The following is a 20,029-nucleotide window of genomic DNA, read 5'->3' as shown; positions in this document are numbered from 1 at the left end:
TGTGTGTGCCTGTGTATGTTTAGATGGACTGCTCGGTTTAAAGTGGTACCGCAGGTGTGCAAGTGTATGTGTGTGTGTGTGTGTGTGTGTGTGTGTGTGTGTGTGTGTGTGTGTGTGTGTGTGTGTGTGTGTGTGTTTGTGTGCGTGCCTGTGTGTGTTTTGATGGGCTGCTCAGCTTAAAGTGGAAGCGTAGAACTTGCAACACACTGTGAATCACCGGGTGAGCCTGAATAGCTGCTCTGTCATTAAGAGTCACTGGGGAGAGGGTCTACTCTACGTGTTCTACTTCTACGCCTTCCCGTCCATCTGTCAAGTCTGGATTAATGACTTCCATTAGTTTCAAACTAAGCTTTTATGAGGAACAACACAAAGGATATAACTTCTAAAGCCCTTCATTATCAAAGAGAAGGTCACACAACAACAAAGTGGTTCAGGTTTTTTGTTAAAGAATTTGATGCTGAAACGAAAGGTGCATTGGTCAACAATGCCTTTGTCATCAATCGCAGTAGCAACTGTATACTATGAGTAGTGTAGTAGTAGAAATACCACTAGTACTAGGTTGTGTGTGCTACATGTCTTCAAAGAGGAAAGAGGAAGAGAATGCAGGTTGTGTAACGGTGTGTGCATGTTTCTATTGCACGTATGTTCCCTATGTGTGATGAATATGTTTTAGATGCGAGTTGAATATGTTTTATTTGAGTTTGATTGTGGTTCCAATGCATCTCAATGCACATTCTTTGTGTTGACATTTCAAATGCATTTTCAGAACGAGCCATAAATCAGAAACAACAAATCTATGAAGCTGGTAGAATGACTTATGAGACATTTAGTCGTTTTGTTAATGAATGACTTTACTATGGTAATAAGGGTCATTATTTGCTGGACTGTAGAATGTATTAGGAGAGGACAGAAGGATGAGTGAAGAGAGGGAGAGCGAGTGAGAGAGCTAGAGAGAGAGAGAGAGAGAGAGAGAGAGAGAGAGAGAGAGAGAGAGAGAGAGAGAGAAGAGAGAGAAGAGAGAGAGAGAGAGAGAGAGAGAGAGAGAGAGAGAGAGAGAGAGAGAGAGAGAGAGAGAGAGAGAGAGAGAGAGAGAGAGAGAGAGAGAGAGAGAGAGAGAGAGAGAGAGAGAGAGAGAGAGAGAGAGAGAGAGAGAGAGAGAGAGAGAGAGAGAGAGAGAGAGAGAGAGAGAGAGAGAGAGAGCATTACACAAACAACGCCTTCAAAGCGTCCGGGCTTCAATTAATCAATTAAGGAATGAAAGAACAAATTAGCATATCCTCCCCCCCATCCATCCATGTGTCTGTGAGAAAGGGGGGAGGGGGGGGGGGGGGGGGGGGGGGGGGGGGGGGGGGGGGGGCGTCGCTGAGCAGGACTCTCCCAGGAAGAACATACATTGAAATGAACAAATGGATTAGAAGAGATATCTTCGATGAATTAATTATGTTTTCTTAGAGGCATAATAAACCGTCAGCGAGGTTGCCAGGGTTACAAATGACAAAAAGGGGTTTAAGACGCAATGGACGGGGGCTAACCCTGGGGGGGGGAATTCATCATATCCAGATATGTATCATATCGAGACAGATAACCATTCTCATCTAAAGCCATCTCTCCCCTTCACCGGGAAGGGGGAACTTTGTAAACAACTGCTATGCAAATGAGGCTGCCAATGTAGCCTGTGTGTGTGCACGTGTGTGGGTGGCACGCACACACACACGTCAATGCATGCCTTTACACACACAAGCATGCACGCACGCACACACACACACACACACGCACGCACGCACGCACGCACGCACGCACGCACGCACGCACGCACGCACGCACGCACGCACGCACGCACGCACGCACGCACGCACGCACGCACGCACGCACGCACGCACGCACGCACGCACGCACGCACGCACGCACACACACACACACACACACACACACACACACACACACACACACACACACACACACACACAGAGACGCACGCACACACACCTGCTAAGAGGAAGCATTTTCATATTTACGCTAAATCATTCAAGGAAGAAAGGTCCATGCAAACACAGAAACAAACAGAAAAACACTGAAACCCTCATACACACAGGCTCTGATTGTGTGTGCTTTGCATGGGGCCTCCTCTGGAACATTGCTGCTATCGACTGACTCCAATGCGCTCGTTGGCCTTGCGCCACCCGACTACGTCTATCCAGAGCTTCTTACCTGTTTCTGGAAGTCCCCTCACAATGTAATGAGAGCCAGAACCTTTCCCCTGTCAGCACTTCAGGGCGGATCTGAAGAGGCCACGTATCTCTCTCTCTCTCTCTCTCTCTCTCTCTCTCTCGATATGTGTGTCACGGTGTCACGGCACTCGAGAAAATAGTAAGAAACACAGCATCAGCTAAGATAGCCACTAAGGTCAGAGACAGACCTGTTGAAGAGAATTTCTGGAAGAGGGCAGGAAGATACATTCTACCAAGAATGAGAAGAGAAGGAATTATTATTAAAGCTAGAGCCTGAAGCCTAAGTGTTGTATGTCCCAATGTTGAAGGCTCTGAACTGTTGTGTTTGTGTGGGCTGAAGTCCAAGATGTTTTTCATTTTACAATCTCACACGATGAAATACAAAATCCTATGCAAGATAGATATACAAGATAGATTTAAGAGTGTGGGGTCATGCAGGCCTGTCACACTTAAGATGTCAGTGGTGTCCTTTCTCACCACGTTGTTGTTCCCACCCGGAGAACACGGTTCTGTACCTGTCAACAAGCTGGTCTGTGTGCAGTGTACTGCGTGCGTGTGCCTGTGGATGTGTGAGTGCGTGCGTGTGTGTGCGTGTGTGTGTGTGTATGTTTTGCCAGTACCCTGTAGCTGGGCAGCGAAGCGAGATATAGACACAGGAGGGGGACAGAGGAGGAGGGTGAGGGATGGGAGGAGGGGAGAGGGACAGAGAGAGACTCGACGAAGTGTTGTGTCAGACGAGTACGTGGAACCTCCACCAGCAGCCATCATAGACAAGACGGAGCCCAGCTAGAGAGAGAGAGAGAGAGAGAGAGAGAGAGAGAGAGAGAGAGAGAGAGAGAGAGAGAGAGAGAGAGAGAGAGAGAGAGAGAGAGAGAGAGAGAGAGGGAGGGAGGTAGAGAGAGAGAGAGAGAGAGGGAGAGAGAGGTAGAGAGGGAGAGAGAGGTAGAGAGAGGGAGAGAGAGAGAGAGGGAGATAAAAAGAGAGAGAGAGAGAGAGCGAGAGAGAGAGAGAGCGAGAGAGAGAGACCCTTAACTTCCCTACCCTACCTGAAGGGCCTCCCCCCAATGCCGAGGTCTCTCAGGTGTTTTTCCTGTCAGGTATATGGGTTCACAGGGGATCTCGTCAAGCACGTTTTGAATGTGTGTTTCCTGTGAGGCTTTCATAAGACTTTACCTTGATGCACAGTTTATGCGATAGATATTACACATAGAGGATAAACAAGAGATTTCATATATTCAACTATAGAAATATTATCTCAATATGCAATGGAGAAATCAATATATGTCAACATTTTAAAGAGGAAAAAAACACCAACTGGTCTGTTTTTCAAACCGGAGAAACCACTGCTGGTCAAAGACAGGCATTGATGACCGCACTAATAGGATTATGTAAGGACACTAGCATGTAACAGTCCCAAAGTTGTCCCCATGGCACTTTCACACAAGGCAAGGCAAGGCAAGGCAACTTTATTTATATAGCACTTTTCATACACAAGGCAGACTCAAAGTGCTTCACATATAAACATTGTCATACAATAAAATAAAATAATAGATAAGTAAAAGAAAGACATATGCAAAGAAATGGTTAATATAGAAAAAGGCATTTTAGTATTAAAATAGAAAATAAAGGCAAAGTTAAAAAAGCTTTTTAGAAAGTGCAATGTATTTAAGATTTTAGCAGAAAGCTATAGCAAACATAAAAGTCTTCAGTCTTGTTTTAAAGGTGCTCAGAGTGCGCACAAACACACCCAAACACACCGACAGACACTAACACGCACACACACACACACACACACACACACACAACACACACACAAACACACACACAAACACACACACACACACACACACAGACGCATGCACATACACACACACGCACGCACGCACGCACACGCACACACACACACACACACACACACAAACAAACACACACACAAACACACACACACACACACACACACACACAGACGCATGCACATACACAAACACGCTCGCACGCACGCACACGCACACACACACACACACACACACACACACACACACGCACACACACACACACACACATGCACACACACACACGCACGCACGCACACACACACACACACACACACAACACACACACACACACACACACACACACACACACACACACACACACACACACACACACCACACACACACTCTAGATAATATAAATATGCAGACACACAACTTCCTGAAGCCTCCGTCAACATGCGTGTAAACCTCCTCTCTCGTATTAAAGTGTGAAACGGTGTTCACCTTGGTCACCCGTTGCATCAGTAACGCCACACTACAGAAGCGAGGCTCCAGCCCCGAGTGGCGGCCTGCGTGTCTCTTATCTCGTCACGTGTCGGGTTCTGTAGAAGCCGAGGCCACAGCCAGCGATAGGTAGACAGAAAGGGATGTAGGGCGGCCATTCAGGGAACTTGACGCCACTTCTCTGAACTCGTACACTGCGTTTCCTGCCCATGTCAACACATCAGGAACAGATACAGAGCACTGTGTATTTATACAGCATTAGCTAAGCCATCCTGCCCAACACACTGTCTGCACACATGCAGCGCCTATAAACATCAACGCCAAACTAATACAATGTTGGCCCGAGTTGACAAACACCGATTTGGGATGTTTGCCAAAACTTTTTCGGTAGATTAAAGGAACTATGTGAATGATTTGAAAAGCAAATCTTGCTTTCAAATGCCAATAGATGAACAGCCAATAGATGAACTATCTGTTGCGTAGAACCCCCAGTGGGCTGACTGCTATAATGATTTAGACTTGGATAAACGAAGGAAGGGCAATCTAAGTGCGGTCCGAGTGCCCCAAAAGAAAGCTAGCTTCAGCCAGTTTGTAATATTGTGTCTTTAGCTGGTGAGAAATGTATCCATTACACACATTGAGAACAGTGTTAGAGCTTGGCACAAGTTGTCTCAGGCTGCAGTTCAATAATGGCCAAAGGGGTCATGAGAAGGAATTTGTGATTCTGACACAGAGTACCTTAAAGTGGAACTGACTCTTGTTTATGCTGAGGTACTCTCACTTTGATTACCCGTATTAAGGGTTAGGGTTGTACCGTACCATCTGTGCGGTTCAGGGGGAAAACATCAGAGGGAAAACGCTGCACAATTGCGATCAACAAGCAGTTTGAAGTCATTAAAAATGTACCTTTTTCAGTTTGCTTTGTGTGTTTTAGGAGAGCATAGTTGTGAGTTTCATGCCTAGATCAGCTGTCCTTCATCATCCTACAAAGTGCATTACTTTTGGTTTGCCTTGTACACCACTATGTCTTTGCATAATTTATATTATACTGCTCTGGTCTAATTCAGTAGTTGTATTTGGGAAAGATAATTGATCGCCACCAGCTATCTCCTGTCTCCTATCTCCTGTCTCCTATCTCCTGTCTCCTATCTCCTGTCTCCTATCTCCTGTCTCCTATCTCCTGTCTCCTATTTACAGCCCAAAACAGCAACCCACTTCCCTTTCATTCTTCTCTCTCCCTCTCATTCCCTCTCTCTCTCCCCCTTCTCTCTCTCTCTCTCTCTCTCTCTCTCTCTCTCTCTCTCTCTCTCTCTCTCTCTCTCTCTCTCTCTCTCCCCCCTTCTCTCTCTCTCTCTGTCTCCCTCCTTGTCTCATTCCCTCTCATTCCCTCTCTCTCTCTCTCTCTCTCTCTCTCTCTCTCTCTCTCTCTCTCTCTCTTCGCTCTCTCTCTCTCTCCATTCCTCATCTCCCTCTCTCTCTCTCTCTCTCTCTCTCTCTCTCTCTCTCTCTCTCTCTCTCTCTCTCTCTCTCTCTCTCTGTCTCCCTCCTTGTCTCATCTCTGTATCTCTCTCTCTCTCTCTCTCTCTCTCTCTCTCTCTCTCTCTCTCTCTCTCTCTCTCTCTCTCTCTCTCTCTCTCTCCCCCCTTCTCTCTCTCTCTCTGTCTCCCTCCTTGTCTCATTCCCTCTCATTCCCTCTCTCTCTCTCTCTCTCTCTCTCTCTCTCTCTCTGTCTCTCTGTCTCTCTCTCTCTCTCTCTCTCTCTCTCTCTCTCTCTCTCTCTCTCTCTCTCTCTCTCTCTCTCTCTCTCTCTCTCTCTCTCTCTCCCTGAGTTTAATCTGCAAAATCATTACAATAGAACACATTTCGCAGGTCATAAGCCGCACTGTCAAACTAAATAAAAACGTGAAAGGATAACCGTGCTCAACATATTTTGTGAAATAAAAAAATAGGTTGTAAAAAATCCATTAAAAGTCTCTCGTTCCCTCTCTCTCCTCTCGTTCTCATCCCCTCACCCCCTCTCCCCCCCACCCCCTCTCCCCCCCACCCCCACCAGGAAGGCCTGTGTGGAGAGTCCCAGGGCTCCGAGGGGCGGCCCGTTGGTTCAGGGGAGCAGGAGCCCATGCCCCACGCCCACAGGACATCACCCTGACGGCCCTGCTGACCCAGAGCCCCTCCCCCACCAGCGCCACCCCCTCCACCCCCTCCATCCCCCCCCCGGGTACCAACGCAGCCAGCCTGGACGAGCTCATCCAGAGATGCCTCACCACCTTCGGTCAGGGACCACACAACATGTGTGTGTGTGTGTGTGTGTGTGTGTGTGTGTGTGTGTGTGTGTGTGTGTGTGTGTGTGTGTGTGTGTGTGTGTTTGTGTGTTTGCGTGTGTTTGTGTTTGTGTGTGTGTGTGTGTTTGTGTATGTGTGTGTGAGAGAGAGAGAGAGAGAGAGAGAGAGAGAGAGAGAGAGAGAGAGAGAGAGAGAGAGAGAGAGAGAGAGCAAAACATGCTTTATGAAGATTTAGAAAATAGTGTTTAGAAGTTTGGGAGAAGAGAGGGTGAGGGGAATCTAGGGTATGACAGAACGATAGAGTGATAGAGAGAGAGCGAGAGAGAGACAGATAGAGAGAGGAGAAAACCTTGGAAGAGAGAGAGGTAAAGGGAGGGAGGGAGGGAGGGAGGGGGAGAGCTATTCGGGTAAGACAAAGGCAGGCATACAATCACCCCCTGTTCTGAGATTGCACCGAACAACCAGCTTTCCCATGCTCTCTCTCTGTCTCCCATGCTCTCTCTCCCTTTCTCTCTCTCTGTGTCTCTCTCTCCCCATGCTCTCTCTCTCTCTCTCTCTGTCTCTCTCTGTCTCTCTCTGTCTCTCTCTCTCTCTCTCTCTCTCACCCTCTCTCTCTCTCTCTCTCTCTCTCTCTCTCTCTCTCTCTCTCTCTCTCTCTCTCTCTCTCTCTCTCTCTCTCCATTGCTTTCCATCTCTCCCATGCTCGCCTTCTCTGGCGCTCTCTCTAACGCTCTTTCTCTATCTATTTATCGTAATTCCTCTATGTCTCCAAGGCTCTATCCATCCATCTATCCATCCTCTCTCTCTCTCTCTCTCTCTCTCTCCGTCTCTCTCCGTCTCTCTCCCTCTCTCTCCCTCTCCCTCTCTCTCCCTCTCTCTCCTCTCTCTCTCTTTCCCTCTGGCATTCTTTCTATCTCATCACATTTCCCAGCACCTCCTAAATTAGCATATCCACTAATGACACAGGCCCGTCATGCTGAACCGGTATGCTTAACGTCGAGCGCTGTGATTCGTTAATCACAGTTAATCCCTCCGCCCCGACCTTTGACCCGGAACACTGTGTTAACAATATTTCTCTCCCTCAAAGTAAAAGGATACTATTACAGTAATATTACAGCAAAACATTTGCATTGTGATCATTTCTTCCCCCCCCCCCCAAATCTCTCTCTCCAGATGTGGAGGGTGGGCTCAGCAGCCCTCGCTCCTCCCAGCTGGTCCGGATGACCCTGATGATGCACAGCTGGGTGGTCCCATCGCCGGTCTTCGCCCAGAAGCTCTTCACCCTATATCCTCTTCCTCATGAGTCTAGCCCCACCCCCGCATCTACAGCCTCCCCCTCTAGCGACCTCCCCCCCCCCCCCCCCCCCCCCCCCCCGGCCCGTCAGGGATCTCCCCTCCATGGCGTTAAAACTATTTAAAAAGGGGAAGCAGGCCTACTGATTTGACGTCACGGCGGAGCTGGATTCTGCCGTGGGGGGGGGAGAGCCTCAGCACCGGCACCGGTCCCCGGGTCCCACCGCCGGTAACGCTGACCCCCTCCACTGGGCTCAGGTCCCGGTAATCTGGTAAACCCGGTAAACACCGGGGGAACAACAGGCTCAGCTTTGTTGGGCCCTGTTCTGTGTGTGTGTGTGTGTTTGTGTGTGTGTGGGTGTGTGTGTGTGTGTGTGTGTGTGTGTGTGTGTGGGTGTGCGTATGCTTTGCTCACGTTACAAAGCAAGGCCGGGCCAGTCGCCGTCAGCGACTGCTGGCGTGCGTTGTGTGTTGTTGAGGTCCTTGACTCTGAGCCTCACCTACAAGGACTGTCCGGCCGACAAGAGGGCAGCGAAACGCCCGCAGATCCGCCACCTCATCAGGTGAGTGTCGGGAGAGTGGGGGAGGATAGGGGGAGGGGAGAGGGGGGGGGGGGAGTCTGTCCCATAGGAGGATCGGTGTCACAACACCTGGCTGGTTATGTCCGGCGTTGACATGTAACTCCTCTTTCTTCATGTTTCCCCTCCTTCCTTGCTTGCTTCCTTCCTTTATTTCTTCCTTCGTGTTTCTTCATCGATCCTTTCCTCTTTCCTCATTTATTCAACCATATTTACCTCATTCATCTCCCTCTCTCCATGGTGATCCCACTCACTCTCTCTCCCCCTCTCTTCTTCCTTCTTTCCTTATTGATTTCACCTCCCTCCTCCTCCTCCCCCCCCTCAATATGTTTTTCTCCCCCCCCCCCCCCCCCCCCCCCCCCCCCCCCTACCCCCCACCCTACCCTACCCCCCCCCCCCCCTCTCTGTCCTGTCCCCATCTCGATCGCTCTCCTCCTCCTCCGTCCCGTTCCCTCTCCTCCCTTGTGACCCCGGGATAGGCAGTGGATCAACCAGTTCCCTGTGGTGTTCGAGGCCGACCCCCGGATCGAGGAGACCATGGGGGACCTCTGGGCGCTGGTCCGGGCCGGCGGCGACGAGACCCACTCCCAGCTCACAGACCCCTCCGGCCTGTAAGACCCCCCGCTACCCAACCTCCTCCCTGTCACTCAGGAACACACCTCGTTGCTAGGCGTTGTCATCTCACAAAGGAACACCCGGAGTGCTTCAAATGCGGGGAAATCGGAGAAGGGATTCTGGTGTGCTCCGGAGGAATTGATGTCTTTACATAGGTTAACCGGCCATAGGCGAGGGAAAGGAAGGGAGGGATGTCCATCTTCGATATGGTTTTTGTCAAATTACTCATCAGAAAACTGCACATATCGTCTTTCATTTTGTCGTTATGTCATATTCTCTTTTTACTCGTCTTGCTCCGCGGACTGCTAACTGACGTACACAGCTCACATTAAGTCGGATCAGATCGGATTTTGTGTTTAGATACTGGGAGGGACCGGAGCTGACAGGATATATTTAACAATACTTGCGTCATAGTTACACAACCATCGGATTAACACTTTGGACCTGAGGACCACAACCAATCAAATGACTGCCTCGGGTTAACTGAGGCCCTTTTATACCAGACATTGTTTGAGGAGGGTCGGCCTGGCTGCAAGATGTATTTCACGGTGTTGCCGTTTTGTTTCTTCTCCTCTGTTGGTTACCCTCACCGAAGAAGCACTCATATCAACATCTCCCTGGCCCCTTCTCCGTCCGTGAAGAAGAGGAAGGTGTCACTGCTCTTCGACCACATGGAGCCAGACGAGATGGCCAAACACCTCAGCCACTTAGAGTTTGAGAACTTCTGTAATGTTTCGGTGAGTTTAGTAAAAGCTTGTTTGTCCTTACTTAATAGATTTAGAGTTGTGTGAGCGTTAAAATGGCCGTTCAGGTTCTTCTAAAGAACATGAGCGTGTTTTATACGTTGAGGGCTTTTAGTTCAGGGATGCATGCCTGCTTCACTAAATGGAAGGCTGAATGGACGGATAGATGAATGAATAGGTAGATAAGTTGGTGGATGATGGATGTATAGACGAGTGATTGGGTTCCAGGATGGAGGATTAATTAATGTCTGGGTAAATGATGGATAAATATGTGGAAATGGGTTAAGGCTTGTTCTCTGATTGGTTCTTACCATGTGTTTGTCCTCCCCTGATCGGCCAGTTCCTGGACTACCGAAGCTATGTAGTGCAGGGCACGGTGAGGGACAACCCGGCGCTGGAGCGCTCCGTCATGATGTGCAACGGGGTGTCCCAGTGGGTGCAGCTGATGATACTCAGCCGACACACTGCCCCGCAGAGAGCCCAGGTCTTCACCAAGTTCATCCATGTGGCCCAGGTAGGCCCACGACCCCAGTTAGAACTCCACCTACACCTACCCTCCCTCCACCTACACCTACCCTCCCTCCACCTACACCTCCCCTCTCGGGTGTGTGTGACCACCCAGGTAAACCTACACCTCCAACTACGCTCTCGTGTGGTTGACTTCACACGTAGGCCTACTCCTCCATCCTTCTTCTTGGTGTGTGTGACCACCAGGGTAGGCCTACACCTCCATCAACCTTCGGGGGGGGGTGTGACCACCACCCAGGTAGGCTGGCGCCTCCAACTACCCTCTTGTTCCGGGGGGCAGGTTCAAGTCCCAGGATTACAGCTTTGCAATGCAAAGTTCACAGCACACACTAAACAAGATATTAATTTGAATGTGACGCAGCTTGTGGTAGGATAAACAATATAGCTTGTCTGGTCTTATCGTCATCTCAATGGGGGGGGGGTTGTTTTACATGCTTGATTATCAGTGTTGGGCAAGTTACTTCAAAAGCGTAATGCATTATTTATTACTTGTTACTGTCATTTCAAAGTAATTAGTTACATTACAGTATTACTGTCTTTGAATTGTAAGGCATTACACTACTTTTACATTACTTTTGCAGTACTTTCACCAAAATAAAAGGAAATATGGATTTGGTGTTCTCAGTAGATCTTCTTGTGTTCAATGCAGCTCAATACACAGCAGGAGCTGATGTGGTTGGAATAATGACTGAGCTAGGCTTAAGGCTAACAAATGTACAATATAATGGTCGCAGTTATGGCTCATGGTGCAATACATTTTATAATAGAAATACTGTATCTTTAGGTATTGAAATCATTATGTATGGTAGAACAGGCCTCTGATACTCTTGTTCTCCTCATAGCACCTGCGATCGCTGCAGAACTTCAACACCCTGATGGCAGTGACGGGGGGTCTGTGTCACAGCTCCATCTCCCGTCTCAAAGACACGAGCAACCTGCTGCCGCCGGACGTCACCAAGGTACTGGTATGGATCAACTGTTCCTCCTGAAAGGACCCCCGACAGGGTCAACCGATGATCCACGCACCTCTCTACTTCTCTCCCTCACTCGCTATCGACCTCACTCGCCTGTAATTCTAGTTTTAGTAACCACGACGTCTACAATTGTACTGAATTAAATGCAGTAATTGATAACTCGGGATAACACGCATGGATGCTTCAACCAGTCTGCCATCGCACAACCCACCTATCGGGATGAAAACAATACTAAACTAAGCAATGGCAGCATCAATGGATGCTGCAGCATCAATCGATGGATATCGATGGCTGTCAAAATGCATGGTTCGGGAAAGGCTGACCTACCTCCACCCCTCTTACCCCCTCACCTCCCCTTTCTCCCCCTTTTGCGCAGGCCCTGAGCGAGATGACGGAGCTGCTGTCGTCGCGTAGCAACTACAGCAACTACCGGCGGGTGTACGGCGACTGCTCCGGCTTCAAGGTGCCCATCCTGGGGGTGCACCTGAAGGACCTGATCTCCCTGAACGAGGCGCTGCCCGACTACGTGCAGGGGGACAAGATCAACCTGAGCAAGCTGCAGCACCTCTACAGCAACATCAACGAGCTGCTGGCCGTCCACCGCTGCTCGCCCCCCTTCGAGGCCAACAAAGACCTCCTGCACCTGCTCACGGTAGGCGGAGGTAGAGGAGAGGGGGGTGGCTGGAGGGGACGGCTGGAAGGAAGGGATGTTCGACGTCCATCGTCTGATTGTAGACATCCTCGAACGAGATGCCCTCATCACAAAAAAAGCGCAAAACGGGTGTCTCTTTAACTAAACTATGTTCGTCCTCCCGACAGACAAAACACGGGTCCCATCTAGACATCACAAACTGTAATAGTTTCGTTCTACGTTCAACACATTTACACATAGATTCCAAGGGATTGTTCTTGATCAAAATGCACCGAAATCGAAATGCAGCGAGGTAGAACATCACTGCCTCAGCTGAGAACGGAGAAGGAAGCAGAAGGGGCTCACGTGAGCTCCACGGCGGATGGATCAACGCAAGGTGCTTCCTCCATCCTGGTTCCCCGAACTGATCTGATTGTGTTGCTCCCCTGTCCCCAGCTCTCCCTGGACCTCTACTGCACGGAGGACGAGATCTACGAGCTGTCCTACACCAAGGAGCCGCGGAACCCCAAGATACAGGTCGGCACACAGCCCGTCGCCCGCGCCCCTCTACCTAGCTAGTAGCCCCCACACCACCCCATCACACCACAACCTCGCCCCCTTCTCCAGGGAACCCGTAGATCGCGGTTGTACGATGTCACCTCCGCCCATGCTCTCCTAACACTACACCTAGAAACCCCCCCGTGCACAGTTCAGTAGGACGCATCGCAGTCCCCTGTCACCTCGTCCCTCCACCTACGTCCTCGCAGCCCGTGGGTGTAACCCCGGGTTGCGAACACCAAAGGGCTGAGTTTCAGAAAGAAGCTTCAAAGGGGAAACCACATGACACCACTGTGTGTTGGGGAGGAGAGGTCTGTGGGTACGTGTGTAGAGGGGTGTAGGGTTGTTGTCAAGATGTGTCTCTGTCTCTCGCTCTCTCTCTCTCTCTCTCTCTCTCTCTCTCTCTCTCTCCCTCCCTCTCTCTCTCCCTCTCTCTCTCTCCCCCTCTCGCTCTCTCTCTAACTCTCTCTCTCTCTCTCTCCCTCTCTCTCTCTCTCTCTCTCTCTCTCTCCCTCTCTAACTCCCTCTCTCTCTCTCCCTCTCACCCTCCCTCTCTCTCTCTCTCTCTCTCTCTCTCTCTCTCTCTCTCTCTCTCTCTCTCTCTCCCTCTCTAACTCCCTCTCTCTCTCTCTCTTTCTCTAACTCTCTCTCCCTCTCTCCCTCTTGCTCTCTCTCTAACTCCCTATCTCTCTCTCTCTCTCTCTCTCTCTCTCTCTCTCTCTCTCTCTCTCTCTCTCTCTCCCTCTCTCTCTCTCCCTCTCTCTCTCTCTCTCTCTCTCTCTCTCTCTCTCTCTCTCTCCCTCTGCCTCTCTCTCTGTCTCGCTCTCTCTCTCTCTCTCTCTCTCTCTCTCTCTCTCTCTCTCTCTCTCTCTCTCTCTCTCTCTCTCTCTCTCTCCCTCTCTAACTCCCTCTCTCTCTCTCTCTCTCTCTCTTTCTCTAACTCTCTCTCCCTCTCTCCCTCTTGCTCTAACTCTCTCTCCCTCTTGCTCTCTCCCTATCTCTCTCTCCCTATCTCCCTATCTCCCTCCCTCCCTCTCTCTCTCTCTCTCTCTCTCTCTCTCTCTCTCTCTCTCTCTCTCTCTCTCTCTCTCTCTCTCTCTCCCTCTCTCTCTCTCTCTCTCTCTCTCTCTCTCTCTCTCTCTCTCTTCTCTGCCTCTCTCTCTCTCTCTCTGCCTCTCTCTCTCTCTCTCTCTCTCTCTCTCTCTCTCTCTCTCTCTCTCTCTCTCTCTCTCTCTCTCTCTAACTCCCTCTCTCTCTCTCTCTCTCTCTCTTACTCTCTCTCCCTCTCTCCCTCTTGCTCTAACTCTCTCTCCCTCTCTCCCTCTTGCTCTCTCTCTAACTCTCTCTCTCTCTCTCTCTCTCTCTCTCTCTCTCTCTCTCTCTCTCTCTCTCTCTCTCTCTCTCTCTCTCTCTCTCTCTCTCTCTCTCTCTCTCTCTCTCTCTCTCTCTCTCTCTCCCTCCCTCCCTCCCTCTCTCTCTCTCTCTCTCTCTCTCTCTCTCTCTCTCTCTCTCTCTCTGCCTCTCTCTCTCTCTCTCTCTCTCTCTCTCTCTCTCTCTCTCTCTCTCTCTCTCTCTCTCTCTCTCTCTCTCTCTCTCTCTCTCTCTCTAATTCTCTCTCTCTCCCTCTCTCCCCCAGCCAGTGGCGTCGGTCAAGCCCCCGGTGGTAGCAGAGTGGGGCTCGGGGGTGAACCCCCGACTTGACCCAGACACAATCTCTAAACACGTCAAGCAAATGGTGGATGTAAGAATGCCTTTATACTATAAGATATTCATGATGTTACAATATTAATAATGATTATTAACTATAATAGCATATTATCAGTTCTGAGGCCAAAACAATATTCCCATTGATGATAGTATAGTATAAGGTCCACTACTATTTACATTATGACGCTAATTGTATACTATACGAATAGTATATTATAAGAGACTTCCTAGCCCACTACATTATTAATAATGATGCTAATGATAATAGTATAATATTAGTTCCAAGCTCACTACAGCATTAATAGTGATGCTAAATGATAATAGTATAATATGAGAATCTACGTCACTACAATATTAATAGTGATGCTCAATGAAAATAGTTTTATATTCTTTGAAGAAAGAATTTTGTGATCTGATGTGGATGAGGACCGGATGAAGGGGCACTATAGCCTACTAATGGGCCTTGGGGTCGGGGATACCTAAAAGTCATTAAAAGGTTGGGAAACAGCGTTGTGTAACGGTCCGCTCTGGTCCGGCGCCCCCTGCAGTCAATCATGAAGAACTACGACCATAACCTTGATGGATACATCTCTCTGGAGGACTTTGAGAAGATCTCCGCCAACTTTCCGTTCTCCTTCTGCACTCATGAAACGGACAGGTAGTTTGTCATAGACAACACAATTGTTATAACTCATCTCCTACGTTTCTTTAATACTAATGTCATATAATTCAACTTTTATTACAATATTTTTTGTCATAGGTTGCGAAACGATAATTGAACATCGAACACGAGTAGGTCTATCGGGAGTGGTCGACTATACGGCAAAAATTTGACAAATGTGTGTTTGTTGGCAGGCATGGTCAGATCAGTCGAGAGGAGATCACGTCCTACTTCATGCGGGGGATGTCGGTCTGCGCTAAACTGGGCTTCAACTTCAACGACGTGCATAACTTCCAGGAGACCACCTACAAGCAGACCGCCTTCTGCAAGGGCTGCGGAGGCTGTGTGAGTAGGGAGGGAGCGTACCTATGTTCCCCGGGTCCTATATTCCCCGCGTTGTACGTGACCAGGGAACATAGATAGGACCCTGTGAGCAAATCTTTTTTTCGTAGGATGGTAGGGGCAAGTACCGCCTTTTTTGCCTCTGATTCGCCTGTGATTGGTTAGAATGTCTCTCCTCCGATTGGTTATGGTTGGGGTAAGGTTTAGGTTTAACCCTCACCCTAACCATAACCCTAAACCTGACCCTAATCCTTTGCACCCGGGGAACATAGGACCTGGGGAACATAGGGATGACCCAGTAGGATCACCTTCTGCACCTGTTTCCTCATTGTGTAACCTACCGCTCTATGACATGTGTGAATGTAAAGATTACGATCCTTATATAGTGCACTACTTAATTACTCATAATTGCATCGTAAAATAAGTGCACACATTACTTTTTTCGTATTCATCAAGTACATCCAATGATACCCAACACCTGTCTTGTTATGGGACCAATACATGTCATGCTGATAGATTTACAGTGCATTAGCGTCTGAATGACCCCTTTCATTTCCCCCTGACTCTACAGGCATTAGGGGATGAGGGAGCAAGTGAAGCCAACAGACTCTTTTCATTGATATACTACTTGTACTACTCAAATTCTGATAGTTTGCTTTGAGAGTTCTCAGCCTCATTTGAGTCACTAAGGACACAGCGTCTGCTAAATGACTTGATGTATATATATATCTGGACAGAATGCTCACTTTTCTATTACTCCTGAAAGGGGCCCTATTGACCCACGAGGTGTGAGTGTGATTAGTCACCTCAAGCCGTTTCAAAAGATGCCCTGCTCTGTGCCTTCGGATAGATAAGAATACCCTGGATTTCAGTCAACTGGGTTGGCTGGTAAACCGATATATATCTATCATACATCTAGGTCGACAACTCCCACTTGTAATGTCATCAAGAACCAGGGGGAGGGCATTTTTGTAAACGTCTGATAATGGCAGCCAAATGATCACACCCACACCTGATGGTAAAATAGGGGCCAATATATAATGAGAAAGAAATCGTTCTTAATATCTTCTCCTCCTTTTGCTCCACAGCTAATTGGAGTGAAGCAGGGCTTCCAGTGTAAAGGTGAGATAACAAAGCCTCCTGTTTTTCAGTTCATTGCATTGACATTAAAATATTCAAGGATTTATATCATTCAGATTGAAATAAACAGAACTCTGTCAATATGATTGAGATTAAGATAAAAGAATGAACACTGATTCAGATAAAATTATACGTTTTTCTATCTGAATCCCTATAATCCTGTTTCTATATGAAAATGGTGGATGTAAGAATGCCTTTATACTATAAGATATTCATAACGTTACAATATTAATAACGATTATTAATTATAATAGCATATTATCAGTTCCGAGGCCAAGACAATATAAAGAAAGACTTTTGTGATCTGATGTGGATGAGGGCCGGATGAAGGGGCACTATAGCCTACTAATGGGCCTTAGGGATACCTAAAAGTCATCTAGGTCGACAACTCCCACTCGTAATGTCAGACGCTAATTGATAATAGTATATAATAAGATACTTCCTAGCCCACTATGTTATTCATAATGATGCTAATGATAATAGTATAATATTAGTACCAAGCTCACTACAGTATTAATAGTGATGCTAAATGATAATAGTATAATATGAGAATCTAGCTCACTACAATATTAATAGTGATGCTCAATGAAGATAGTTTTATATTCTTTAAAGAAATATAAAACTAACTAGAAAGACTGTCAGCAGGTGCAGAGGGGCACTATAGCCTACTAATGGGCCTTGGGGATACCTAAAAGTCCCCTATAATCCTGTTTCTATGTGTTCAGACTGTGAACACATTCAGACGATCCGAATGCTCCCTCTGTGTCTTCAGACTGCAGGATGAACTGCCACAAGCACTGCCGCGCGCTGGTGGGGATGGAGTGTGTGAGGAAACACAAGATTGCCCCCAGCTCATGCCTCTGCACCCCTGACGGCAAGAACAGGGGAAACAGCTGCAGTACGTCTTTGTTGTACACACGGGCACAAGGGCTAAGACACGCTGAAACATTGATTAGACACACACAGACACACATGCGTAGACGCAGATAAACATGCTGGAACATGGGCGCACACACACGCACACACTCACGCACAAGAGGTATGATATGTTATACTATGCTTTGTTATGCAATGTTAACGGAGCAGTGTGTACAATTTACTTGTAGAAGAACAGACTTGGTAGAAGTATGTTTTAAGTGCTGTACAATTAATAAAAGAATAATGCTGAGGGATGATATATTAGATTTCTGCCAAGTCCGTTCCAAAAGATGCCACTTTTAATCACCCCAAAAGTCGCTTCGGCAACTTTGCGCAGCCAATAGAAAAAGACTTCTCTGTATAAAAGGTTTTTTTCAGTGCCGTTTTGAGATTACCTCATCGTAACCAACGTTTGGTTGTTTACATTGAAATGGGATTGGGCCTAAGGCCCAATCCCATTTCTAAACCCTTACCCCTTCAAAACAAGGGGGAGGGGTAACGGGAAGGGGTAAGGGGTAGAATGGGATTGGGCCTATGTCAATCACAAGGTTACACTGTGTTGACTGCATATTAACAATTAGAGTATGGGTTGGCAGGTTCAGAGGAGGTGGCCTTTGTCTTCCCCCCGACCGGCGACACAGAGCCCACGAGGAAGAGCAGCGACCCCCTGAGGAAGAGCAGTGACCCCATGAGGAAGAGCAGTGACCCCATGAGGAAGAGCAGCGACCCCCTGAGGAAGAGCAGCGACCCCATGAGGAAGAGCAGCGACCCCCTGACGATGAGTAGCGAACCCCTGAGGAAGCGCAGCGAACCCATGAGGAAGGGCAGCGACCCCCTGAGGAAGGGCAGCGACCCCATGAGGAAGAGTAGTAGCCCCCTGAGGAAGGGCAGCGGCATCTTGAGGAAAAGCAGCGACCCCATGGCCCTCTCCAACCGTTCCACGCAGACGGAGCCAGGCACGTGGACGCCCGAGAGAGGGAACAAGAGAATAGAGAGGAACCACGCCCAGGAGAAGGTAGGAGACGCTCTCTGCTTGCTGAACAGGTGATGTGCTTTATCACCTATAGTCTCCTAGCCCCTACAGTTCCAACTATCAGAATAAGAAAGTAGAGCAGAAAATCACCATAGATGAAGGTTGAGAGGGCTCACCCTAACCGGCTTACGCTTACTCTAGAAATGACAAACTATGACTTACTTTTATTTTCAACCAATTCTACCAACTGGTTGAGAATGGTCCAACACAGAAATACATTGGGAGACATTCGCCTAGTGATGGATATTAAGTACAGACATGTGTGACGTTTCCAATTTAGGATTAATACCAGATGGGGAATCTGGGTGCCTCAGCAGAGTTATTAAGACAGTAGTAGAAATTAACGAAGAAATGACTTTGAACACTGAACGAGTCAGAATAAAACCCAGAAATGCCATACAACATGCGATAGTGCTAGCATCTGACAGATGAAAATACAATATAAATGTGGGATGCAAAGTAGTGTTATGGAATGATTCTGGTCCAAATCTCGACTTAAATGTGCAAGGTTTTAGAATGTGTAATAAACTATTTAGGGCCTCAAATTGCCCTTTATTTGATTGACACATGTTATTGTACGAGTTACCGGTTAGCGGCGTTTACTAGGTAATGTCAATCAAATATTCTTCCTACATACCCGCCCTAGCTCCGAGCTAGCGAACAATTCCCCTTAAGAAAAAAAAGCATCTATCAACAGTCTGCTAGGAGTCATTTCAATTTTGATAGTGGAAGCAATAAATCTCGTACCTGGTGTGAGGTTCTCCCTTCAACATACTGAGGTTTAATAAAGCTTCTAAACTCCAGATCTTGTGTCCAGTTGCAGAGCAACAGCCTGCCCTCTCGCACCCGAGAAGGCTCCGTGCCGGTGAGCTTCCTCCAGGAGAAGATGGAGGAGCTCCACCTGTACAAGGAGAGGAACAGAGAGCCGGACTGAAGCCTCAGCACCTCAGCGGCTCTACGGAGCACCGGGGGGGGCCCCATCACGGCCCCGGGCCCCATCACGGCCCCGGGCCCCTCGGTGCCTCACTCACAGCTGGACTCGCAGTTGAAACTACCGGTGTACATAACTATTTCACCTCAATAACTTGGATTGTTTTGTTAAAACATAAAAAAATGAAGCTCAAATCTCGTTACAATGACGAGATGTTCTGGTGCTACCCGCCATGCTCCGAAGACCTCAGTATTCTTCCAGGACAACCGACACACGGTTTGAGATGGGAGAACAATGACACCAGCAAAACAGTCGTTCATCCTCCATTGGCCTCGATGGCCGGCCTGTTTCCATAGACTGCATCAGCATCCTGATTATGATCCTGTCTTTTGTTGAGGCCCTGTGAAGTGCCTTGCTACTTTGACGGCGGAATACCAACCGGTCAGCTGAGACAGTGATTTTGTACCTAACCACATTTCAATTTTGGTGCGACTTTTTAATTTTGATGTACAATCCCTGTGAATCTATGTGTAAATGTGTTAAATGTAGAATGAAACTAGTAGTTTGTGAAGTCTCGATATGAGTCGT

The 20,029-nt window shown here is 48.2% G+C and overlaps 1 protein-coding gene across 4 annotated transcripts in view; it reads left to right on the top strand.

The window, feature by feature from the left end:
- Positions 1 to 20,017, top strand: part of rasgrp4 (RAS guanyl releasing protein 4) — a 21,722-nt gene extending 1,705 nt beyond the window's left edge. The window contains exons 3-18 of one of the 4 annotated variants that reach the window (XM_030380322.1): positions 6,565 to 6,779; positions 7,963 to 8,074; positions 8,583 to 8,645; positions 9,140 to 9,271; positions 9,874 to 10,012; positions 10,359 to 10,532; positions 11,389 to 11,505; positions 11,897 to 12,172; positions 12,608 to 12,688; positions 14,346 to 14,450; positions 14,965 to 15,074; positions 15,272 to 15,422; positions 16,508 to 16,541; positions 17,332 to 17,457; positions 18,074 to 18,492; positions 19,315 to 20,017. In XM_030380322.1, the coding sequence (XP_030236182.1) occupies positions 6,565 to 6,779; positions 7,963 to 8,074; positions 8,583 to 8,645; positions 9,140 to 9,271; positions 9,874 to 10,012; positions 10,359 to 10,532; positions 11,389 to 11,505; positions 11,897 to 12,172; positions 12,608 to 12,688; positions 14,346 to 14,450; positions 14,965 to 15,074; positions 15,272 to 15,422; positions 16,508 to 16,541; positions 17,332 to 17,457; positions 18,074 to 18,492; positions 19,315 to 19,797 (2,737 nt within the window). In that variant the 3' untranslated portion in view covers positions 19,798 to 20,017. Of the gene's footprint in view, positions 1 to 6,560; positions 6,780 to 7,962; positions 8,075 to 8,582; positions 8,646 to 9,139; positions 9,272 to 9,870; positions 10,013 to 10,358; positions 10,533 to 11,388; positions 11,506 to 11,896; positions 12,173 to 12,607; positions 12,689 to 14,345; positions 14,451 to 14,964; positions 15,075 to 15,271; positions 15,423 to 16,507; positions 16,542 to 17,331; positions 17,458 to 18,073; positions 18,493 to 19,314 lie in introns of all 4 variants that reach the window. The other 3 variants (XM_030380321.1, XM_030380323.1, XM_030380325.1) reach the window with 3 other exon arrangements.
- The last annotated feature ends 12 nt before the right edge of the window (positions 20,018 to 20,029 follow it).

This window comes from Gadus morhua, chromosome 16 (assembly GCF_902167405.1).
Source record: "Gadus morhua chromosome 16, gadMor3.0, whole genome shotgun sequence".
Lineage (NCBI taxonomy): Eukaryota > Metazoa > Chordata > Actinopteri > Gadiformes > Gadidae > Gadus > Gadus morhua.
Note: the sequence above shows the minus strand (reverse complement) of the source record. Positions and strands in the feature narration are given on the sequence as shown.